Raw genomic sequence first — 25,341 nt, 5'->3', positions numbered from 1 at the left:
TCATTTTGTCGTCCATAAACTTGTCTGTTTAGACCCTATTCTCGCGGGAACGCGTAGACGGTACCAAGTTAACTCGTGCATCTGATACTTATTTGGAAACCCAATATCAGTTTGAACACATGTGTTCTAAAGTCTGCAAAATTGAATTGCAACTTCCTATGACTAAAACCAACTGCTATGACTAAACCAATTTGATAGACTCGACGCGTAATCTTAATAGGCTAGTTTCCAACTAGTCAAATCAGTTACTTTTGACTAAACGTCAAAGCACGAAATTACCCTTTACTATGCAATTTGAAAAAGCAACCCCCAAAATGTCACACTCATTATTACATTGTTTATTAAAATTCATATATAAGTTAAATAGAAAAAGAAAACGTTTTTTGCCACCTTTAGATAACTTTAGTAAACGGAATTTCATAATTTAACTTAGGAAACTACCAAATTCATATTTTTATAAACATTAATTTGTATAAATTTGGAATAATAAATAAAACAGGAACAATATTTTAAGAAGATTTATTGAATCCGAAACTTACCTCAGACTTCTTGGTAAACTATCTTCAGCACTCACTTCACTTTCACTGGTGACGAAGTTTGCAAAAGTTGCAAATGGGAAATAAGGATGGACATTGGAGGGTACTTAAAACTAACATGTCTAGGACTACCAAGTAATGATATCGGTGCAGACGGAGCGAAACTAAAAGACCATAAACTCTAACTATCGTGAGTATTTACGGAAAACCTACTTTAGTTACATTACAATCCATCACGCCTGTATCCCCGAAGAGACAAGAGATAGGCAGAGGTGTATGTGTATAGTCATGAGCAATATCATGAACCCACTATAGAACCCTATCGCATTATCATATTTGAAATTTAATGTGACTTACGGTTTAATTTGTTAAAAAAGTTAATGTGACATGGTATCAAAATGTATACATATTAGTATTCGTGTCATACATATTAGTACTCGTATATACATATTAGTACACCCACTCATCGCCAGCCAAGTTCTTTTGTTACTCATCATCTCTAGCATTATCCCGTTTTTCACAGGGTCCCCTTAACTAACCTGAAGATTTGACAGTTCCGGTTTTTTACAGAAGCGACTGTGACTGACCTTCCAACCCGCGAAGGGAAAGCCAGCCCAATACAGGTTAGGTGACATACCTCCAAAAATGCATTTCTCGGGAATGTGAGTTTCCTCACGATGTTTTCCTTCACCGGTTAGCTCGTGATTAATCATTTATGATCCAAACATGAATTCGAAATAAATTTGACAATCATTGGTTTAGGCCTGTGCTGGATTCGAACCTGCGACCTCAAAGTGAGAGGCAAGCGGTCATGTTCTTTTGTTACTGTTGAATTTAATAATGCGTAAATTAAGAGATTTAAAGTATCATACATACATTACGTTGCCTGGAAGAAATCATCAGTTAGTTTCACTGTAATGCTTGTGTTATATGTTCCTCTTGTGCAACAAAGTATTTCCGTATTCATTTTTAATTATTTCCACATAAAGTATGTCTCGCGTAATAAATAGTAACGCTCCGTCTATTTTTTGCAACCATCTGAAACTAACTACTGTAATCACTTCTATCTACTTTACCAAAGAAACCCCATACTTACCCCTCACCCCAAAGAGAAGGTCGTAGATCAATAAAACCAACAGAAATAGCCAGACACTGTGTCAAGATTTATTTAAAAATCCGTCATACACAGCAGTCCGAGCGGTTGGACCTTACAAGCTAGGTAAGTAAGACTATGGATGTTCATTTGTCATCGTCCTTGAGGACCATGGTGCGGTGGCACTTGCCGCAGTAGTGGCGGTCCTCCATCACGGCCATGAACACTCCCGCGCCGCACTCCTCGCCGGTGCACTCGCGCCGGAGACGGTGGATCTTGCCGTTCTCGTCGACCTGCAAGCGATATACACTTGGTTAAATAAATGGATTCTACAAATTCAAATTTAAAAACATCTTTATTCAGTAGGTAACATAGTTAACACTTTGAATCGTCAATTTTTTGTCTCATCTGCCTAACTACTGCAGCTTCTCACCAGACAGGCAGGTTCTGCACGGTAGCCGTGTGGCTACCACGTGGATACGTGTACACTTACAGCTATTAGGCAAAACTCTCGATATAATTCGCGCGGTTCGGTTGCCCTGCCGCGAGGCTTGGTGTCTGTCTATAATGTAGGTGGGTAAACGAGGTAAACCCTTTTACATCATGATTTGGTTGGTAATGGCCCCATTTAAGGTATTAGGGGTTGCAGGCGAATATATTATGTGATTATGAAAATACGTCATTTAAAAACTAACAAGAGAGAAAGCGTGTCTATAACTTGGATACCTTTATGTAGTTTAGATAAGTAGGGGAAAACATATGACTTCGTTTGGTCACCTTTAAAAAAAATCTCCACCGGACTGAATGAAACAGATTGACGGAAAATACGCTTTACAATACAAACAAAACCAACGCGTATTCAAAACATCCTAAAAAAGGTTTTACACAAAAGACAGTTCAAGAAGGTCATTCACCCCTCATGTTTGAACAAGTCTCACATCCTACTCATTTCCCTTTCAACAGCATTCAATGCTCGCTGGCACAAGTCGAGACGTGTCTGGGTTTATTTTATCTACTTTTACTTTTTATCAAAATAACTATCTCTGCGAACTTGTAGCAACTGGATTCTAAACCCTAAAACGATTACGGGAATATCTTTATCAAAAAAATAAAGATAACAAATTGGTTTGTTTTAAAAAAGTCTTCACTAAAGAATGAGGACATTCTGTAGGATATTCATTGCATGTGAAATCGCATAAAACTAAATAAACCCATCTTATGACCTAAGCCGCCTAGACCAGTCGGAGCCAGTAGAAACATGTCGCAGCATGTTCCACAATGTTGCATAGACTGGATGGAGTCATCGACCATGTCAATGCACTCGACGTTACTCATCAACTCACCTGAGCGGCAACCTCGTGGGATGCTTGTTAAGAATCCGCACAGTTACCCACTGACGATTGAAACGACTTAAGTAGACACTGAAGATTTGGGCCAGTAATAAAAGTACTTGTAGGTACATACTAAAACTGACATCCAAATTTTGACCACCGTGAAGTTGACAATTTTGTCCGCTAGGATTATTTAATATGCAGTGATGGCGCCACTAGTGCATGTAGGACTAGCCCACTTGATGGACTAGGTATGTAAAGTAGGCGACAGACGTAGGTATTTTGGGACTCCCGAGTGAGTTCCCAAAAGAGATTGATGAGACATCCATAATGCCTGCCAAAATGTCAGGTCGATCGCGGACGGAATAGCGTGGAATTGATGTAGGTATGTATGAGGACTGACCTTGTAGAACCTCAGCACAGCGAGCTTGACCTTCTTCTTCTTGTGCTTGATCTTCTTGGGGGTGGAGTAATTCTTCTTCTTGCGCTTCTTGGCGCCACCGCGCAGGCGCAGCACGAGGTGGAGGGTCGACTCCTTCTGGATGTTGTAGTCCGAGAGGGTGCGGCCATCCTCCAGCTGCTTACCGGCGAAGATCAATCTGAGGTAGGACCAGAGGATTTCATGACGGCACTGTCTCATAGATACGATTTCTTAAGATGGAAAACTCAAAGATTTAAAATGAGGTCGTTTTAAAACTAAGAAAATGACAAGGAAAATGAGTCATCAAGGCCCATTAACAGCTTCAGAGGACATCTGAGTTGGGTAAGACAGCCAAGAATCATAATCAATTCCCTTTATCACAATAATTATCAAAGCTACAGAATAGGCATATAAATGTCTCTAAATAAAACAGTCTAAAGAACTTGGTGACCAATAAGTTTAGAGAATGATTAAAAATGCCGTCGGTGAAATTGGGAATAATCCACTGCATCCACTCTACAATGAATTATTCTAATATAATTTAAGAATTCTGATTGGCTGTCCACTATTTGTGGTCATTAGCAACAATCTTAAGCCACATTGACATTCACCATACAGAAAGAGTAGTCAAACTCGCTAGTTAACGTAATATTCCACCAGGGCGCTTACCTCTGCTGATCCGGAGGGATCCCCTCCTTATCCTGGATCTTGGCCTTCACATTCTCGATGGTATCCGAGGGCTCGACCTCAAGGGTGATGGTCTTACCCGTCAAAGTTTTCACGAAGATCTGCATCTTGGCGTATTATCTGCGACAAAAAAATATAGGTAATTTAGATTTTTAGACGTTTGAGTGAATCATGCTGATATTTTATTAGACTACCCAATCCATCCTGCCCGATGCGTCAAAGTCAGAGGCTTAGCGAATGGGAATCGTGTAGTCTAATAACAAATTGGTAGGCGTAACCATGGTAACCATAATCGCTGCGTGAGCCCGTTGTCGCATCGCGCTGGGTAGATTGGGTAATATAATAAATAACCGCTATAGGCGGTAATCGAAGTGGTCAGAAGCACAAGTAGCCAGTAAATAAAGGTGAACGAGCACTTAGACGCGCCACAGGGACGCACGCGCCTAAGTCTTCTGTATTTTGAGCTTCGAAGGAATAGAATATGAATTCAAATTGTTAGAACATTTGACATTTGTTTAAATGTAGTTCTGTGCAATAAAGTATATTTGATTTGAACATTTGACCCAAGCATGGTCAGAGACGAATGTTCCATGCTGTTTAAGTACACTTGGCAACTGGATCTCCCTACCACAATTACCCTACTAACTGTGAAATTCTATGATTCACTTTATCTAAATAGGTACCTATTGCACAAAGGACTGCAACAAACAGCATTAAAAATGTAAACGACACGCAAATGACGTCACTCCTGAAACAAGCCTGGCTTATGCTAGTTGACGATACTAACATGGGTAAGCTATTTGAGAAAAGTATACAATAATATTATGTGATACTAGTACATTACTATACTAACGCAGTTAGGTACTTTTCTGAAAAAATTAAAACCCTTGTCCTGTGCATGACATAATATGTATTTTTGCTATTGGTGCAGATTACTGGAGAAACCAACATAATTTTAATTTAGTGTAACAGTTCTAAAAGTAGCTTTATCTCTGTCTAGCACTTATATACTTATAGTCATAAGTGAAGGAAGCACTAACTTTAGAACTGTTAGACATAATAATAAAATTAAGTTTTGTCTGCCAAAATTTACACCACAAAATTTTTGGATTTAAAATAAATTGTAATGCAATGTATGAATTTGAATATTTTTGGAATAATCTCTGAAATCGAAGGCACCTGAAAATCAATAATAAAAAAAAAACAAGTTTAAAAGCTTCACGGTAGATTTTATTGAGAGGAAACATTATGTAGGTAAGGTACATTGACATTTGTAATAATAATTTAAACCAATAAAACAGCATTAATGCATCCATCATTCTCAGGGTTATTCGTGACCTGAGCGTACTTCCCCCAGACCACTTTCCCTGCTTGCGTCACCAGACCAAGCTCTGAAATGTTAACTTCTATCACAGTACCCTTAGTAATAACCCCAAGACTTGTGTACATCTGAGAACTAGGGTTCTTTTTCACCCCAATGATGGGTAAACAAAACGTAGCCTTCAATTCCGGATGTGTTACATGTGCCTTCTTAAATCTCAGAGCCATCGGTCGTATGAATCTCTCAAACTTTGGTGGTTTTCGTGTAAAGTTTTCTCCAACAAATGTGACTTTTGTTACCATGCGTTTCCACGCTTTCCTCTTTGATTTGCCGGATTTAAGCACTTTGAATACTTCTGCGTCTGCTTGTGCCTTTACTTTAGGTATTGGTACATCCCATTTGCCAGCTTTCTCCTTGCGTTTCTGTTTGATCATGTTAGACAGAACTTTAGCGCGTGACTGTACATCTCTGTCAAGAAGGTACACGGGTACTGCACCCTCAGCAACCTTTTCTGTGTTCTGTTTGACATTCCTCTCCTCATGTGCTTTGATCTTCTTCTTCATCTGAATCTTTTCATTGCGGCGCTCCTTGTTGAAGATCTTCGCCTTGATGCCGCGGAGTTTCTGCGCCTTCTCGGCTCTCTTATGAGGCTCGCGAGCTTCCTTCTTTCGTTTCCTCTCCTCATAGTCGAGTCTCCTACCGTAAAGCTTTTGATGACGCTCAATGTATTCGTTCTGCGGCATTGTGGTTGCTTATTCGGCAACTACAACAAAATTAGAGGCTTATCATGTGCTCACTACGTCGTGACAACGCGTCTTTCTAACCTCTCAGCGATCAAAATAACACACTTGCCGGCTTCATATACTAATAGAACTCGATTCTTCTACTTCTTCAGAACATAAATTTATTGATTTGAAAATATTCAATCTAACAATCTTCTTTTAATAAGTTTGTATTGGTTCAATAACGCTGTTTCCACGTGTTTGAATTGAAAAGTCAATTAACACAAATGTTAAAAGGGTTTTTTTACCGAATGTTGATAATAACGTTATTAATAGTTAACACGAATAATATTGCACAGTATTTTATCCATATTACGCAAAAACATTAAAATTCTTGCACAAAATTGTCCAACTCACCTTACGCCGACACCATGCCACAAGGAAAAGGAAGTTTGAGGTTTGACAGCTAGCAGTACCAACTATCAGATACAAGTTTTCATCATGCAAAATTTAATTACTATCTTCTCTGTGGATGTACTACAAAAGGTTATGTCTACTTGATTTAGTAGTATTATACCAGTACTGTCTGACTACTAAATGAAGTTGGTCATTATTTACATGAAATTGGAAGTATGCAGTAGTGGTACCTAAATTTGGTAGGTTAATCATTGACAGATAATTATTTCAGTTGGCTAACCTGGCTAGGAGTTGCCATTAACGTAATCAAAATAAAATTATTAATAATTTAAAACCTGTGTTGATTAGTATTTATTTTAATTACTTTTTAACAATCGACCGTGCTAACTTTGTGGTGTGATAAGTGTGGTAATGAATAATTATAGACCGGAAGATCAACAAGATATAATATATACAGAGTCCCATTAGTAGTGAATCAAGCGAAACATAACACTGAGACTAAGATCACGTGACAAACCAGAAAAACGAAGCTTGACTAAGATATTTGTACTTTTGTAAAGATCATCGAGATCATCCTTTATGGAATGGACGTAGTATTATTACTCTTTGGTAAAGATATAAAATCATCTTCATCATGAACTTTCGCATAATTATACATGATAAAGGCTGTAAGGACAGGCTACTTTTACAGAGATGAAAAAGTACTTAGTTACTATACTTGTTTTTATAGCTTCTGAAGTTTAAAGAGTAAAGTGTGTGTAAAGAATGTTCTCTCCTATCGTACGAAATGTGAGGTGGATTACCAACCTCATCAGCCCTAGTTTCAAGGTTATTATTGAACCACTAAAGGGCCCCAGGCTACTTACATAAGCTTACGTAAATAAGTAATAACTAGAATGTTTTTAAATGACTTTTATCTGAAACGGAATATAATGACGAAGCGTGTATGTGATTTATGCCGAAAAACATGATTATGAACTAGCTAGCTAGCTTTTGTAAAGATCATCGAGATCATCCTTTATGGAATGGACGTAGTATTATTACTCTTTGGTAAAGATATAAAATCATCTTCATCATGAACTTTCGCATAATTATACATGATAAAGGCTGTAAGGACAGGCTACTTTTACAGAGATGAAAAAGTACTTAGTTACTATACTTGTTTTTATAGCTTCTGAAGTTTAAAGAGTAAAGTGTGTGTAAAGAATGTTCTCTCCTATCGTACGAAATGTGAGGTGGATTACCAACCTCATCAGCCCTAGTTTCAAGGTTATTATTGAACCACTAAAGGGCCCCAGGCTACTTACATAAGCTTACGTAAATAAGTAATAACTAGAATGTTTTTAAATGACTTTTATCTGAAACGGAATATAATGACGAAGCGTGTATGTGATTTATGCCGAAAAACATGATTATGAACTAGCTAAAAATTTTAAAGTTTTAAGTCAAGGAACATTCTACAAGGAATTTTCTCCCCAATTTCGTTACTAACTAAATAATTATGAAACAGTAAATAAACGAGTTTTCCCTATTTTCGTAACTTTTTTAAAGTAAGGGTAAAAACGGGAGCCTATTACTAAGACTTCGCTGTCTGTCTGTCCGTACATCTGTATGTCACCAGGCTTTATCTCAAAAACCGTAATAGCTAGACGGTTGGAATTATCACAAATTATGTATTTCTGTTGCCGCTATAACAACAAATACTAAAAACAAAATAAAATAAATACTTAATGGGGTCCCATACAACAAACGCTTTTATTGCCCTTTTTTACTAGATATCAATAATGACAACAGAGGCATTTAAGAAATATACAATAAGAGAACCTCGTTACCAAATCGAAAGGTATTTTTAACCAACTTCAAAAAAGAAGGAGAATATTTTATTAATATTTTAAACTAGCCTCAAGTTTAATTCTGCGCTGGCAACACTCGGTACCCCACCCGCGCTTCCGTGGTCTCCCTTGTGTCATCGAGTCAAGAAAATAATACGAGACAGCGAAGGCGCACTCATTTCCTCACACAATATTTAGTATCGAAGCGCGGTTTGGGCAGTAGAAATAATCTTACATATTATGAATACAAGTGCTATACAATATACCGCAGGTATGTAGAAGTGATAAAGTGATTGTTATCAGCTACTTTTGCATTCGTTTACAAATGCATTCTAGAACTGTGTCCATTATGTTCCGGTGGTTTGGTCAGTTGTGAGATACCACGGTAAGCTGGTTTTGGCTGCGTAGTGTAAGGTAGGTAGTAGTCGAGGTAGTAGTAGTGTGAGGTTTGAAGGCCGAATCGTATGAAGCGTTATTATAGTAGGAAACTGGTTATTCCATTGGCGGGCAAGCGTGGGACCGCCTGTCCTGGTCATATTACTTTGATAGATAAAGTACTTATCTTTGTGGTATTTATATGTGTAAATAGATATTGATAATATTGCGACTGTGTGTCATTTCGCAAACGATATGTACTATAATAATTTCTACATTAAACTACTTTATTTATTTACTTTTATAAGTTTTCATCTTTGACATTTACAAGTGGTTGTTTTTACAATCTGTATTGGATATAAAAATAAATATCATATAGGTACTATATACTAGGGTGGCTATTTTCTGGTTATTTTTACGGCAAAATGAAAGGATGATAATGATAAACGATTGTTTTGTTTTTCAGAATCCTAACATGATGGACTAAATTATAGGCGGTGGGCTGGTAACCTGTCACTATAGAAGTTCATCATTGTGGCTTAGTAAGCATCATCATCAGCCCATTAATGTCCCCACTGCTGGGACACGGGCCTTCCCTATGGATGGATAGGGAGATGATGAGATGATGCTTAATAAGCATTTGCTTGGTATTTACCAAGAATAGTAAAGTTATATAAATTGTCAAATAAATAACTTGTGTGTATTGTCGTCTATAGAATTGTGGTTCTGCTGGTGGGCACAGGGATAATGAATGTTGTGTATGTACTTATTTGTATGTAGATTAGGTATGTTGTTATGAAAACTTAATAATTTTCAATATGAGAGAAATATGTCATGGGAGCAAGCTAATGGCTGCAAAAGACTACAGGCAGTGGATATCTGTTATTCGAGCCTTACATCCCAACAGGGGATAACAGGATTAGAAGAAGAAGGAGAGAGAAATATGTCAAACAAAGGCCTATGACGTAAAAAATATTTTAACTATTTTTTATTCTCTCTTTACTCTATTGAGTGTACAGAGCCAATAATCAATATAATTATGTCTTGTTAAGCTAAATATGAAAATCACTAAAATTACACGAATTACTTACCTAATTCTTTCGTGTCGTCATATAATTTTGAATATCGCATAAAATAAAATAGACCTAAATTTAGTTAAAATACCTAACTTTTATTTAAATCAAAGTTGTACCTACAACTTTCGTGTCTAATAAGAGTAATAAGCTAAACAGCTACCTACTTATTTTTTAATAATAATACAAGCGAATAATTTAAGTTACATATAATAAAAAACAATATTTAAATAATAGTTAAAATTGAATTTCTTATTTACCTACTTCATAAACAATTTAAAAATATTTATGTTCTTAAAAATAATACTAAAATGGGGATTGCTATATTGTCTCGAATTATTTATATTTAATATACCTATTTTATTTTTTATTATTAATATTTCAGAGCCTTGCTGGAGCCGCAGATGTTCAACTGAAAGCATATACAGTATACAAGCAAGAGAGACAGGTATGTACCAAGTAGCTAGTTATAGAAAAAAAAAACACTTAAATAATTGCATGCTGGTAGGTATTTAGAAATTTCCCTTACACATGTCTTGCTTTAAAAAATCTTCAAGTATTTTATCCTTAATTATTTTAAAATATAATTAGGGCTGCCATCATATCAGTTCAAGTGATTTTTTTATAAATATTTTTTTTTTAGTTTTAGTAAAATTATTTTACAAAATTATTTGATGGCAGACCTATTTCTGCTTCTATATAATGGAATATATACGTTTTTTTTTATAAACTATAATTAAAATTATAAATAGAATGTAATGTACCTTCCTACTGTTATATAGTATTGCTTCTGACAATTTTTTGTTGAATCTAAATATATATAAAAACCTACTTAAAAACTTCCCAAACATAGACAAAACCAGTACCGATTATTTTTAATGCAATTTTAAATGCGGTCCCATCGAAAATAACTTGAGTTCACGTGACTACAAAAATCTTACAGTAACATTTTATACATCATTGGCAAAAACAATACTTAATTTTAACATGCTATTGGCGAATGTCAATGACAATTTGACATTATTTTCTTGTGAAATTATGTGATGTATTTTGTTCAAATCAATTTTTGACATTTGACATTTGTTGGAAAGCTACAAATTTCTTAACTAGCTATAAAAAAATAAACTACATAACTTAAGTAATTAGGCCAACATTAATACATTAAAAAAAAATGTTCCATTTTGATTAGGGTTCTGTAGTACCAATACCAATAAGAGTAAAGGTCATCTGATATTATTTTTATTTATTAGAAATCCATTCAGCGCGTTAGGTGACATAAGTTTTGGCGGCAAAACAAGTTTCAACATCACTGCGGTGCAATGACTCAGATTCACATTAGCATTCGTGAGTAAATAGCTAGTAGGTACGTCAGCGGACATGTTGCGACTTGTTCTTGCCATTCGGATATCAGTGCCATCATCGTGGCATGCCAGTAAATCCAGTAATTAAGTCAAATTGTGTCTACCGTCACGCTTTGATAGCGCAAGAAGTCGAGATAGTATACAAACTTTTTTTTTAATTCAAAAAATCCTTGGACATGGACGATGGCACGCGCGTTTTATCGACAATTTGGCTGGTGGCTTATCATTTTGCTGGTACATGATAATTATACTATCAAACTAGCCTCTAGCTATTTAATTTTAAGTAATATATGTTTATCAAATACCTATTAGCTGTAGCACGCGACTTCGGCGTGGGAACTTACTCCTGCGCAGGTGAATTTCCGTAACCCCTTCCTAGTGCGTGTTAGTGATAAAATGTATGAGTAAATGATATATACATAGTTTTAAGTGGTATAGGTAAATGAAACGCAGAACCTAAAAGGAAAATTCGTTACTTAAATGATTGCTTCATTGAATGTGCAACTTTGCATTTAGAATTGTTAAAAATGAAACTTGATCACTGGGTTGCTTCACATAGTCTAACAAAAATTATTTTAAAAAGAAGAAAAACCTCTCAATTCTTGTTAAAGAATTCTGAACAATAATATGAAAAACTAGGTTCCTACCTCCCTCCCTACTGCCTATATTCTTAAGTGTTTTCTTTACTTCTATAATAATAAATCATAAGTATGTATTTGAAGTAGGTATGTAGTTGATCACTGTGACGCATGTTGTTAATATGTAATAAATAATACTATTTATATTGCAATTACTTTATATTCATTTATATAAAGAGTTCCTTTATACACTTTGCTTACATAACCATACACTACCCGTCTGTCCTTTGGGAATCCCCAGAAGAACTATTTTTTGTCGTGGCAGGTGCCTGTATGTTGTTTCCCATTTGGTCTATTTCTTGGTATTAATAGCCGTTCCTGTTGGAACATGTCTCGGTATTTCCAACTGATCAAATGGGGAGTATGAGTAACGAAGGGCATACCTTTATAAGGGCGAAGTTAACAGAAAGTATATACCGAATGTACTGTATTTTGATGTAGTTTATCAATTTTGAGCATTTAGAAGGTGATTATCCTGATTTCTGAATGCATTAAAATTATTTAAAATACATGTCATGTTCAAATGACAGTCTAGAGATACAAGTAATTATATTACATAAAGTAAGCCAAGTAAATATACCAAAACAAAAATATTATCAACATAAAACAGCTTTAACACCTAAAGTCTCGTCCAAATAATTCGATAATAATAATTCATAACTGGTATATTTTGTTTGACTAGAATGTGAAAGTTGCTAAAGAAAGTTATGAGCTCTGTGCAAACAAAGAATAATGTGGGGAAACGTTGAGCCACTCTGGTAACGAGACGATAATAACACAATATACTTGTAGGTAATAAATTAGTGTTATTGCCTCGTTAGTAAATAAGACAATTATACTTGTGAAGAAGTCTGTTATATGTTAGTTCAATAAATAGTAAATGTATTATGTACAGTCACACATTTAATGAGACTTACGGTTTAATTTGTCAAAAAAGGTAATGTGACATGGTTTCAAATTGTATACATATTAGTACTCGTGATCGTACCTACTATAAATTAGCTTCGTTTTGAATATAATATTATTACATTCTTGTCTGTTGCATGAATGAAATGTAGGCTTAGCAAGTCTACAATCAAATACCTAATTTATTTATTAAAAAAATTATGACACTTTCAAATGGAACCGGAGTTAAAATTGCATTTAATGTTAGTTATTTTATTTATATTCAATACAGGTCGTGAAGAATTATTTAACAACGACACATTCATATTTTAAATTATTTGTATATAAAGTGCAATCAAAACTGACATTACGGGCTTTAAAAAAAATTAACATGCTTTTTGGCGTAATTTTTTATTTCTTACATCGCGTTTAATTTGTTTGCACACTGTGAGGAACTTTCGTTATTTGTGTTGGAATGGAGTTTTATGTTTTGTGCTTTGTGTGTTTCTATCTATCGGCGCCATACGATATAGGACGGCTTTCTTCCTAGTCTTATAAAGTATTTGAATAGTTCGAAAGGTGTTGATTCCTGTGTCCCTTATAGGCAAGAGGACAACCTTGACAAATGAGATATTTTTTAAGAAATGTTTCTTATCACCTGGGACACTTAGATTGGCTTTTATTTCTAGATTAGCATTGTTTAATTCAATCTGTCGAATATGTGTCTGATAGCAGTCGTCACAATCGTCTCTGGAGAGCGATTTTGACGCTTTGTATTGCGTCTACTCCAAAATATTGCGTCGCTACACCTAATTATACAGAGAAATTCAGAAAATGACGATTATCAGCAATCTGTGAAAAACTATATTTTTATTATAAAATTGTCCTGCTTGATACAAGGCCCAAATGCGTCAAGAAAAAAATCGGATGGCGCCATTAGATAGAAACACATGTTGATTGATGGTTTTGCTAATTAACATGATGGTATCATCAGGTGTGCTGCGGCCACGTGCGGACTGAAGACTGGACACATGCTCTCACTAGACCATGCTTGTTTTAAACCCTACTGGTTGTTTTAAGATTCATCCATAACTGAGGCTTTTCGCAAAAAAAAAGAAAATTAGACCCATAGAATCTGTCTCACAAAAAGTTTCAACATTTTAACCCCTTTGAAAGGTGCTTTTATGATATTATTTACTCTACAGCTACACAAAACAAACAAAAGGTGTATTCGTCTCATCAATTATTGTTATATATCGTTGTTATTGCCTTCTTGATCCGCTTGATAGACTTTACCTTTTATTGTCAATATTACTGACAACGTTATTTACACTCTTTGCGAGCATCTATACGTGCGAATACTCATATGAAACTCCCCTAGTTACTTTAGAATCATATGTTCGCATTCGCACTACAAACATTGTAATTCAATTAGAACTTAGTCTGACTGAGGATAAAATTTGGGGGTTTACCAAGGTGATATACCTCATTGACAACCGGATATCAACGTCCTTGTTTATATCCTGAGTTTGTATAAATATTCATTCTGCTATAAAGGAGAGAAAAAACTCTGGTGTATGATAATAATAATAATTTATTGCCAAAAAGTGGGTACAATTCTTTCCTTGACACAGTTTAGTCTTAGACACAGATATAAATAGGTAGGTACCATAGCTGACTAAGTATAATTCTTATTATTCACAAAATACACTAGACGAACTACGACTATACTGTAGACGAATTTTTAAATGATAAGTTTTAATTTTAATACACACTTCCTCTCTTCCGTTCAACGTTGCTGTGCCCTACAGGGTCCATGTTTTAGTTCCTATGCCTATGTAACACCCCATTGTACTACATGGAATGCAATAAATAATTGAGAATTGATAAACTGGATTACTTAACAAAATAAGGGTTAAATATATCAATATATCGTAAACTGAATTCTTTCAGGGCATTGTTGGTCCCCATACAAAACGAATCTTAAAGCAACCGTACATTTTGACATCATATTTAATTTAATTAAGGACTTCAATGCTTTGTCACATCATCATTAAATTAGTACTCTGTTCTTGCTATCCAAATAGTGACTCATTGTAATTGGTATACCGTTTAAATTCATCTACGCATTGCATTGAAGCTTAAGATGTGTTTCACACAATTTTTTTGGTAACACAACACACAGCCTATATACGTCCCACTGTTGGCCGTAGTCTTTCTCTCCCATCAATCGAAGGGAGTACGGAATATACTTCACCACGCTGCTCCACTGTGGAGTGGTTAAGGAATACTGACGTATATTTAGACAAAATCTTTACCTTAATTGATAGTAGACAAGGTGTCTAGCCAATAATAAGGTAAATAAGAACGAACTTTATCTGAATAGGTAATTTAAACAAATTGCAAACGATTTTACTTGATAAAATTGTGTGAAACATTGTACACTATCATTATATTTTGGCGTTGTCATTAGACCACATTGTTTAGTGTATATTTAGCATTAAGTAGCTAGTTGTGTGTGTCACTGTCATTGGTAAGTTTGCAGTGGATTTTTCAAATAGTTATTTTTGTTAATTAATCATAACATTTGATTTTGCATGTCTTAACATAATTATAATGACTGTTTGTAAAACCATCTTTCAAAAAAAAAAGAAACACTAAAAAAAAGAAACTGACATGAAAATAGTATAAACGAAGGCACAAAAAAAGAAAAAAGACACTGACTGAAAAGACAAAAATAGATAAAGGCAAAAAATACACTATTTTAAAAATCATACATTACAGACCACATAAAAAAAGAAAAATAAAAATATTTGGCGAATAAAAAAGAAATATTTTTTATATTTGAAAGCCTAGATAATAAAAAAATATATTTGGCGAACAAAAAAATAAAAAAAGAATCCTTATATTTTTATATTTAGCCTATCAAGCCATATTACACAACGATTGGCACGTGGGCGTGATCAGTTGACAATGTTGTTGAAACTGGATGTGTTTATAGATTACGTTCGCGACACCAGTGACACCGAGTCGTTCACCGATGATGATGAGCCAGTCGAATACGAGCCCTTCACTGAGCCGGAAAACGAGGCTCCAGTGCCCATTCTGGGAGACTCCTCCGGACAGAGCGATGTAAGTTACATACCTTTTTTATATTTTTATAATTTTTAATAACCTTTCCAGAAGATAATGGTCGATGACATGAATTAATGTCTTTGGGAACTCAATGTTTAATTATGTCTTTAGACTAAGAATTGACAAATTATGCATTTCTTATTTTATTCATAGTGATAAATATAGCAAAAAAAATAGACATAATTCACGCTTATGGGTAATATAAAATTATTAAATTACCCATTACCCTTTTATAATATCCCGTCCGGCTCAGAGCTTTTCGATTTAATTTTCTCTTTATTTACTTTATAGTTGTTAATTCCTTTTATACATTAAAAAAGTATTTCTTTATAATCCGCAGAGCTAGTCCATAACATTTTCTTTTTAAAAAAATATTAATTCTTGATTGTATTCCTAATTTTGATTTTCATTTCTCCTATCTAATTTAATAATAATTTTGATTATGATTTTAATTTTATTTTTGATTGTGATGCTAATTTTAATCTTGATTTTTAATTTTAATTTCTAGTTTATAATTTTTATGTATTTGTACTTTTTAGTTTTTATCAATTTTTGTATTTATTGTTTATTATTATTTATTTTTTCTATGGACGTTATTATGTTCTGAAAATAAATTATTTGAATTTAAATTAACCCTGTAATTCTCAATCTTACAGAACGACATTATAACTACAAAGGTGGTTGAAGTCTCAGTGGGCGACGACGGGGACTTAGAGTTCGCGGACTCGGAACAAACAGCTTCTGACGGCAGGAGTGACAGCGAGTTAGAGCTGTGTGACTACGGTCGCTGCGCGCTGTGTGGCGGACGGAACACCACCCCGCGGTATCGCTACTGCCAGAAGTGCTTCAAGGTAGGTTCTGGAAACTTCTATAGGTTACTATAAAGCCTTGTATGGAGCTGAGCGACTACGGACGTTGCACGCTTTGCGGCGTACGGATCATCACACCGCGGTATCGCTACTGCCAGATGTGCTTCAAGGTGGGTTCTGGAATCTTCGCCAAGTCACTGTAGGTGATACAGGTTGTATAGCGAGTTAGAGCTGTGCGACAACGGACGCTGCGCGCTGTTCTATCTGCGGAACACCACGCCACTGTATCGCTACTGCCGCCTCAAGGTGGGTTCTGGAAACGTCTACAGGTTACTGAAGAGCCTTGTATGGAGCCTTGTACGGACGCTGCGCGCTGTGCGGTGGACAGAACACCACGCCGCGGTATCGCTACTGCCAGAAGTGCTTCAAGGTGGGTTCTGGAAACTTCTACAGGTTACTGTAGAGCCTTGTATGGAGTTGTGCGACTACGGCCGCTATTACTTCGTATAGCGCTAGTCTTATGGCAGATAAATAATAATACAGATTGGGAACAGCTTTGATATTGTTAACTAAGGCATCTTCAGGCAACTGTACACCAAAACAACAGGAATTCGAGTAATATTTCTGTCCTGTAAAGTATTATTTTACGAGGTTTTTATTTATACAAGGAAGGAAAATGTTTCAACGATCATTCGCTCGACTGTAGCTATGATACATATTTCATTAGAATATTTTGTCAAGTCACAAACAACAAAAACCGTGACATAATTGAATTTATCAAGTTTTAATCTTATGATCATCGAACACCACGCTGGCACACTTCACATTTGATTATATTGGCATTGTAATTGAAACAATCAAACCATGATTGGATTATTTATTGCATTGATAATGTGGTGTGCTATCAAGTCTCAAAATCAAATCGGAGTCACGTTCTTTTCTGAAGGTCCGATTACCGGTTAGAATTTGGCATACATTTGAAGCTGTCCCTTGGTTCCTTCGAACCAAACATTGTAAATTGAATCATTGACTGTCAGAATCAGAGAGGAAGACAGGTACTCCGTGAATCGGAAGGCATATCTAGCTAGATAAGTAAGTAGTCGTATCAGTGGCCACCTCAATGGCGGCTCAATAGTAACCCCGACACCAGAGTTGATGAAGTCAGTCATCGAACCCATATGAAAGAATATATGCATATATTGTATATGCATATTGTTTTTTTAAATATATATATTGTATATGTTGTTGTGCAATAAAGTATTATTGATTGATTGATTGAAAGAAGATGTATCAAAGACATGATATCTGTGATGCTCATTGATGCTAGTCAGATTTAAACTGAAAACAATCCAAAGCCATGATGATGATACAACATTTGGATGTCACGCTATTCAATCTCAAACTTAAAAACATTATAAGATATTGGCCCCGATTCCTGCAGACACCGCCTAATTTTATTTTAAGTTATATCCGTCATTTTCGTATCCGTCGAAAAGGAAAGGGACGGATGATTCACAGCTCTTAATTTTAGGAAGAATGAGTAAATTAATGTGTCGGGTTATTGACTGACGTAAAATTTTTAGACGGTTGGTTTAGATTTGTGCTTAAAATTGACGTGTGTTCCATAAATTTTATGCTTGTCGATTACCCGTCCCTTTCCTTTTCGGCGGATAAGAAAAGGACAGATATAACTTAAAATAAAATTAGATGGTATTTACAGGAATTAGCACCATTATGTCCGAAACAAAATGATATTTATACATTTAATCTTCCGTGCCTACCTGCCTACACAAACTGAAAGCGATGATGGCACATTACAATATTGATTCTTTCATGATCTAAAGTTGGGAACACGAAACCACGCCATGATGGCAATTTTGGCATAAAAACCGATAACTTAAAATTTTATCTTTATGATACGATATACATATGTTTTTGTACATTATCAGCGGGCGTGGTAAGTATAGATAGGGTTCAGTATTATAAGACATACGACTACAAATATTGGTTCATTCTGATAAATATTGATATACATCGGATTCAAATAATTATAATATGAATGTTAAATACTAAATAATTTATCATAATTTTACCAGGAAGCAATACCAAAACTAATGTAATACCGGCCACATCTTTAATGAGACTTTCAAAACTGTATAAATTGTTTGTAAATCTGAATGAAACACAAGAAGATGAGAATGTATAAAGTCGAGAAAAATCTTTTTAATTACTTACCTTTTTGATTACTTGTGTAATAATTTGTATTAAACTTTTTACTAATGCATTCTAGGTACGTAAAAACCTGTTCCCGCCGAGACCGAAGCGCAAACACAAACGGAAGTTGTTAGATAAAACGCAATCCTCCTTCCGCCCCCTATCGCAGGACTCTGGTATAGACAGTCAGGAGCTGCACGAAGCAGCTCAGAGCTCGGCTGGGTGCTCCCAACCTGCCACCGTACAGAGTGACTCAGGTTGTTCCCAAGCCGTAGAAACTGAGGTTAGGTTAAGCCGTACTTTCCACAACCCTTTAAAGCGGCGACGCGCGGAGTCAGCTGACCGATCACACAAACGACCTAGGTTAAGTTATTCCGACAGCGAAAGCGATTCAGACGACGAATCCAATAACGTCCAAGTAACACCATTAGTGAAAACCGTCAGCGATCCTTCGTTAACTATCGAAGAGGTCAAAATCACTAAAAAGATAATAAGTAATAAATTAAAAGAGAAAATTGAAAAGGAAAATGAAGAAAATAATATGTGTATAGTTTGCCTTTCTGAGCCCAAATCTGGTGTGTTTGTCCATGGGCGGATAGCTCACATCTGCTGCTGTTACAAGTGCGCCGTCAAAGTTTGGGCCAAGGCAAAAAGGTGTCCAGTTTGTAATTGTAAAGTCAGCAACGTTTTGAAGGCAGTCGTCATGTAAACTTTTAAAACCGCCATCTCTCTAGAGTTTGATTATTCATTGTGATACATCTTTAGAATTATAGTTTGTTTCTGCATCCAGTCTAGTGTAGTACAGTGTTACTTGGACTGTTTCGCTTTTAAATATTCTTATTTGAACATTATATAGAACATCTTTCCATTTTGGTTGTCTCCTGATTCGGTGCAAAATTTAAAGAGATTTATTTAATGGTTAGAGAAGCATTAATAATTTGAAACATAATCACATTTTTTTTGTATTTAAATATTTCAAAGCGTATGACATAGTAACATATTAATTAATTCGCATTCCGGCCATGTTTTTGCTAAGTAAATACCTTTACCCCATGCGATCGCCTAACAGTTTTCTATCTTCTCTGACCATAAACTAAATCTCTTAACATTTTCTATCCAATTAGGAGATAAGTTTAACTTATTTTCCATTTATAGGCCGATCAAATATTAGAAGCTGATTATTTTTTTCTTGAAAATAATAATTTTGTGTCAACGACCTAGTACGGTCACGAGCATTAATATGTATACACTTTGGTACCATGTTACATTAACTTTTTTGACAAATTGAGCTGTAAGACTCACTAATTGTCAAATATGTTAGTGCGACAGAGTTCTAAAGTGGGTACATTATATTGCTCATGACTGTACGTTAATTCTAGGTATATCTCATTAGATATTGCACTATATCCATTTAATTTCATGATTTGCACTTGCACAAACTTAGCTTGCTGCGTTTTTGCGTTAACAGCGTTTTTTGTCGGATACCAATTTGAACATAGGTAACATAGGTGTTAAAAGAGTGACAAGAAAAGTAGATATATTATATCCGTTAGCTTTTTAATTTTAGTACCTCGAGGCGCGAATTGAATTTAATTTTGTGTAAATAAAACGGTAACGTTCTCCACCGAAGAGATAATATATTATTTGATGTGAAATTTCTTAGGTTAGTAAAGTACTATTACGCTAGTTAACAAGAAATGTTCCTATTTATTATGGTATAAAAGTTAATTAAGATTTTCTTTAAGTGTTTCAAATGTATAAAACGTAACGTGTATTAAAACTATTTGATCAAAAGTGTCCTATATTTGTTTTGAATGGGTTGAAAAATATTTTAAAATAATTATTTGTACAGTAAAATGTACTTGTGTGTACGTTAAAACTATAGATAGTAATAGCATGGAGTAACTAATATACTAAGTTAAACAGAGGGACCCTCCCCATACTAGGAAAATTGTCACTAAAACGCGCTCAAATGGAGTGCCGCCATGCCGGCGAGCATTTGCACTAACTGTCAAACAATGATACGAAACATCGTCACTAGATGACACTTATTTCCACATGTAAGCTTACACGGTTAGCGACATCTAGTTGCTACTTGGCGAAATAGAGTAATGTACTCCAATAAAAAAATAGCGCCGCCGGTGGCGTGTATTGGTACTAAATCTAAAATGTACGGAAGGGACCAGACATGGTAATAGTCACTTTATGTCATAGTATTGGTTCTACTAGAATCGTGTAAAAAAATGGTCTTATATAAGAACAAAGGTCTTATATACATATAGAGCCATGTCAGGGGCCTTTGGCGGCTCAATAGTAACTCTGACACCAGGGTTGATGCGGTTGGTAATCCACCTCACAACCTACACGAGAGAAGAAGATACGAACAATGTTTTAAAGGACGTTTCTTGTTAATTATCGTATGTACTTAGAAAATTATATGCATCGCGAAAAAGCGCAGTAACTTCGAACCAAAAGTAGAATATATTTTTAAAAATAGCTTAAGGGTTGACACGGCGTTAAGTTAGGCTACCACGTTAATGTTAGGTCCATTATAATTACAAGACCAGAAATATTTTTCCCATTTTTTTGTGTAGTGTACCTAAGTACCTTATTGTTTAATTTACATTTTCATGTCCTAAATATAAGATTGGAATATAAGGATTGTTTTCCTTGTAAAAATAGTGTTTTGACAATCCGTTAAATAGGATAGTGTTTGTTTACTGAGTCTTTGTTATATTTATAGATTATACGTATTATATTCGTGGTTATATATTAACTAATACAAAAATTTACCTATTCACAAATACCCGTTAGATAGGGTTCCATATCATACTCTAATATGAACGTACCTATAGGTATTACATGTAATATTATTAATAATAATTTATAATGTCCATTATTATATTTTATGCCATAATTTTGTACCTACTTGTATTTATATCTACCCAATTGAAGTATATTTTTATTATAATTGGAGAGAGGTATGAATCTTCATTCATTTAGGGCATGGATTTGTGTGTATATTATATTCTTGTTAATTGTATTAACGTAACCCGAATTAATTATAAGTTGTTTATTGTAAAATATTCCTGGTCTTTTCTATTACGCTTTTCTTTGTTTTAATTCACGATCTAAAATCTTGATCAATCCCACCATTTTCCTACCGCTTGTTATTACATTAAAAATCTTTATTGAAAAAATATATCTTAAAAATAAATATATTAAAACATCGATCTCTCCTATGTTTAAATGTAAATTCTATATCATTTTGTAAACTATACTTGTAACTTGTATAAACTTTGAAAAGAAAAACAAAAAAGAAAAAACACATTTTATCTAAACAAAAAAGTAAATAATAAATTTTCTTTTTCAGGAATTTCGGTTTTTATTTATTCCCAGATGTAGTTTAGATTTTAAAACAAATAACATATATTCCTAAGTATTGAAAGTTGATGGGGTAAGTTCCGAAACTACAAGAACTACCTACATGGTTATGGTATACTACTACTACTATAAGGTAAAACTAATAAAATTAAAAAAAAAAAACGACTGGTAATCTGCCACTGCAGTGCTACGGCAATAATGTAAGAACAGAAAATATTGATCGTATTTTCTAATATAATTACTTGAGTTAGTTACTATATTTTTTAATCTTAGAGTATATAGATTTCAACATTTTCAACTTCCTCCAAGTTTTTAATAATAGAGTTCGACTAAAATGGCGAATTGAACAGCAGCGCTATCACGGACATAAATGGAATTAAAACGTAGGTAAACGGGGTAAACAAAAACAACGTAGGTAAGTGCTTTTTTGAAAAATCACATTCTGATTTGGTTCTTCAACAAAACGATCGATTTCTTTCAATTAATTTCAATCCGGAAATATAAATTTCTCCGGAAATATAAATAAAAATCCGGAAAGAAAAATCATAAAATTGAGACCACAATTTTTATCTGGATTGAAACTAGCGTGTGTCTATTGCGTGTGACGTTTTAAAATCATAGATAGATAGATAAAATATTTTATTCGACTTTTTTACTTGATTGGACTTCATATCCGACTGATTTTTCAAAAACGCGCTTACGACGTTTTCACTATAGCGCGGCGCGATATGACTTTTCTATAAGTACATTACTTATATTTTTTTTTATTCTATGCTATACACAAACAATAATACGTTAGTTACGCATCGGGCTGGGCAGTCACAAATAAGAACCCACAGCCGCTCATAATAAGTAGTAACGACCTCAGTGGTTGAGCGTTGGGCTCACGATACGGAGGTCCCGGGTTCGATTCCCGGTATATCACAAAAAATACTTTGTGGTCCCTAGTAGGACATTACTGGCCGACCACCAGATTGTCCGAAAGTAAGTTGATCCGTGCTTCGGAAGGCACGTTAAGCCATTGGTCCCGGTTACTACTTACTGATGGCAGTAAGTAATCGTTACATGAGCCATGTCAGGGGCCTTTGGCGGCTCAGTAATAACCCTGACACCAGAAGAAGAACAAGTAGGTATTAATTTAAAACTCACGTAGGCAGAGCGAGAAGTCACCTGAAAAGGTGAAATAACCGAAAGCACACTTACATTTGCACTACAAACAGAAATCTTTCATTCTTGCCGTGTGCCGTTTAAGTGCGAGAGAGACAAAACAGTTTGCTTTTACTCCTGAGCGCTTACGGCCAGAGGGGGTGAGGTAAATGTTCGAAAAGCTTGGTGCAATGTTCTCTGCTGGCGTCCGAAACGAATTCCGGTACGGAGTCACCATTCGATAGTCAGTATTATTCTATGACGAAGGGCTCGGGATAATAAACAGCTGAACTCATTCTTGGCTTTAAACTAATGGCATATTGTGCATTTATACCTTCAATAAAATAAGTGTCAATTGTGTTCATATAAAAATGGTGATCAACTTCGAACGGGAAGCTCCTTCGCGTAGTCTGCATACAAATCATTAAATCAAGAACGCATGAATGTGGTTTACAGAGACGTCTTTAGGTAGGGTAAAAGATAACATTGAGTTTTGATATTTTACGATTTTTACGTAAGTATAGAAAGTACACAGGTAATCCTTAATGGGTTGGGTAAGAACCACAAGTAATACATAAGTACTTAACACTAAATCCTCTGTCGGTTTTTACGACATGCCCGAGAAGACTCGTTTAAAAAATACCCTAACTACAATTAAGGTGGTGAAACCATCCGAAGATTACAAGTTCAGTTTCCGCGTTAGACCATACATCTTGAAGAGTTTTTATGGTAGCACGTGAACGGACAACATTCCAAGGAATCCTCTACTGCTGAGAAGACTTTGAAGATGTGCAACGCCATCTGATGCAACATTCTTCGCTACCCAAGCGACTTCGGTAGTGGCAGCGTGAAGTATGCTCCAAGCCGGCTTCACTTTCAGGTGAGTAGGTAGTAAGGCTAGCATACCTTTCTCATCCGTTTTCGTGTCGACAGCAAATCTTAAACTACCGAAAATTCCTCAACGAATATAGCATCATTGGTAGCCTTCATCATAAATCTTCCCGCATGCAGTTATTTGGGCATGCTGGGCACCACATCAAGTAGTTCACCATCGGTGGCATCCCCCAAGTGCCTTCGCACCACACCTGCACTCCATGTTGAAACCATCAGAGGATCCCGACCTGTAGCGCTAATATGCGCAACGTGATAAAATTTTGTTACGGTCATTTTATCGATTCTGACGATATAATTTTATCGTTTTGTTGATTGATGCTAATATCTGAACCCAAATAAGTCATGTAGTTCTGTCAAAATACGAACAAAATCATGTGGCATGCTATTGAATAATAATAAACGCTTCCGCCATGACTTCAGGGGGATTAAAAATAAAAAAAACATATAGGATTATTTGCAAAAAATAGCGATCGGCCCATTGTTAATACCCGGAATAAAAATAAACTTGCTTTACAAGTCAGTCGATTACATAAGATTACTAAATCTTTTAAGGGGCAATGTATACGTTTTTACAATAAGATGCCCATTGACATTCAGAATTTGCCTTTCAACTGCAGTTTCAACTGACAGTAAGTAGTTAAACAAAAACTTTACAAAAAAGCTTATTATAAAGTTAGTGATTATTTAGAAGATATGAATGCATGGGATTAACTGTCTGAGAACTGATATTAGGCAGCTAAATTAACTCAATTGTATATCAATATTTTATGTTTATTTTTATTTTTTTAAAGAACGTCTAGGGCCCTGTGCCGAGGTTTTTCTTGCAGCTTCTTTTCCCCGGCTATACAGGTTGTGAGAAGCTGCAGTAGTTTCAGGCGGATGAGACGTTCGTTATGTAAAAATTGTCGATTCAAAGTGTAACTATGTTACCTACTGAATAAAGATATATTTGAATTTTAATAAAAAGGCCACAACGAAGTAATGAGGGACTTTTCAGGCTACGATCCTCAAAAACAATAGAGATGGCGCTGTACAGATTTTCCTTATAATAATAAGTAAGTACTAAG

The 25,341-nt window shown here is 35.2% G+C and overlaps 3 protein-coding genes across 3 annotated transcripts; 1 reads left to right on the top strand and 2 right to left on the bottom strand.

Moving 5' to 3' along the window:
- Positions 1 to 1,678: 1,678 nt before the first annotated feature.
- LOC126371547 (ubiquitin-40S ribosomal protein S27a) lies at positions 1,679 to 6,630 on the bottom strand. Its single transcript, XM_050016872.1, has 4 exons — positions 6,529 to 6,630; positions 4,051 to 4,188; positions 3,364 to 3,559; positions 1,679 to 1,922 (listed from the first exon to the last, which is right to left on the bottom strand). The coding sequence occupies exons 2-4, from the start codon at positions 4,173 to 4,175 to the stop codon at positions 1,776 to 1,778; spliced, it is 468 nt and encodes a 155-aa protein (XP_049872829.1). The 5' UTR covers positions 4,176 to 4,188; positions 6,529 to 6,630; the 3' UTR covers positions 1,679 to 1,775.
- On the bottom strand, positions 5,277 to 6,580 carry LOC126371522 (ribosome biogenesis protein NSA2 homolog). The gene is made up of 2 exons (XM_050016843.1): positions 6,529 to 6,580; positions 5,277 to 6,152 (listed from the first exon to the last, which is right to left on the bottom strand). The coding sequence occupies exon 2, from the start codon at positions 6,130 to 6,132 to the stop codon at positions 5,353 to 5,355; it is 780 nt and encodes a 259-aa protein (XP_049872800.1). The 5' UTR covers positions 6,133 to 6,152; positions 6,529 to 6,580; the 3' UTR covers positions 5,277 to 5,352.
- Positions 6,631 to 8,472: 1,842 nt separating the features above from the next.
- Positions 8,473 to 22,226, top strand: LOC126371496 (E3 ubiquitin-protein ligase Mdm2-like). The gene is made up of 5 exons (XM_050016808.1): positions 8,473 to 8,631; positions 10,194 to 10,256; positions 15,694 to 15,824; positions 16,484 to 16,678; positions 18,927 to 22,226. The coding sequence occupies exons 1-5, from the start codon at positions 8,601 to 8,603 to the stop codon at positions 19,557 to 19,559; spliced, it is 1,053 nt and encodes a 350-aa protein (XP_049872765.1). The 5' UTR covers positions 8,473 to 8,600; the 3' UTR covers positions 19,560 to 22,226.
- Positions 22,227 to 25,341: the final 3,115 nt, after the last annotated feature.

Source organism: Pectinophora gossypiella, chromosome 12 (assembly GCF_024362695.1).
Source record: "Pectinophora gossypiella chromosome 12, ilPecGoss1.1, whole genome shotgun sequence".
NCBI classification, from domain to species: domain Eukaryota; kingdom Metazoa; phylum Arthropoda; class Insecta; order Lepidoptera; family Gelechiidae; genus Pectinophora; species Pectinophora gossypiella.
This window is presented reverse-complemented; position numbering and strand designations above follow the sequence as displayed.

Bases quoted from the DNA above. Each gene is read 5' to 3' on its own strand.
- LOC126371547 (XM_050016872.1), bottom strand. From the start codon at position 4,175: ATGCAGATCTTCGTGAAAACTTTGACGGGTAAGACCATCACCCTTGAG. The intron at 3,560-4,050 runs GTAAGCGCCCTG...GTCCTACCTCAG, and splicing joins ATCCCTCCGGATCAGCAGAG to ATTGATCTTCGCCGGTAAGC. The intron at 1,923-3,363 runs GTCAGTCCTCAT...TATCGCTTGCAG, and splicing joins CTGTGCTGAGGTTCTACAAG to GTCGACGAGAACGGCAAGAT.
- LOC126371522 (XM_050016843.1), bottom strand. From the start codon at position 6,132: ATGCCGCAGAACGAATACATTGAGCGTCATCAAAAGCTTTACGGTAGG.
- LOC126371496 (XM_050016808.1), top strand. From the start codon at position 8,601: ATGAATACAAGTGCTATACAATATACCGCAG. The intron at 10,257-15,693 runs GTATGTACCAAG...ATGTGTTTATAG, and splicing joins TATACAAGCAAGAGAGACAG to ATTACGTTCGCGACACCAGT. The intron at 16,679-18,926 runs GTAGGTTCTGGA...AATGCATTCTAG, and splicing joins ACTGCCAGAAGTGCTTCAAG to GTACGTAAAAACCTGTTCCC.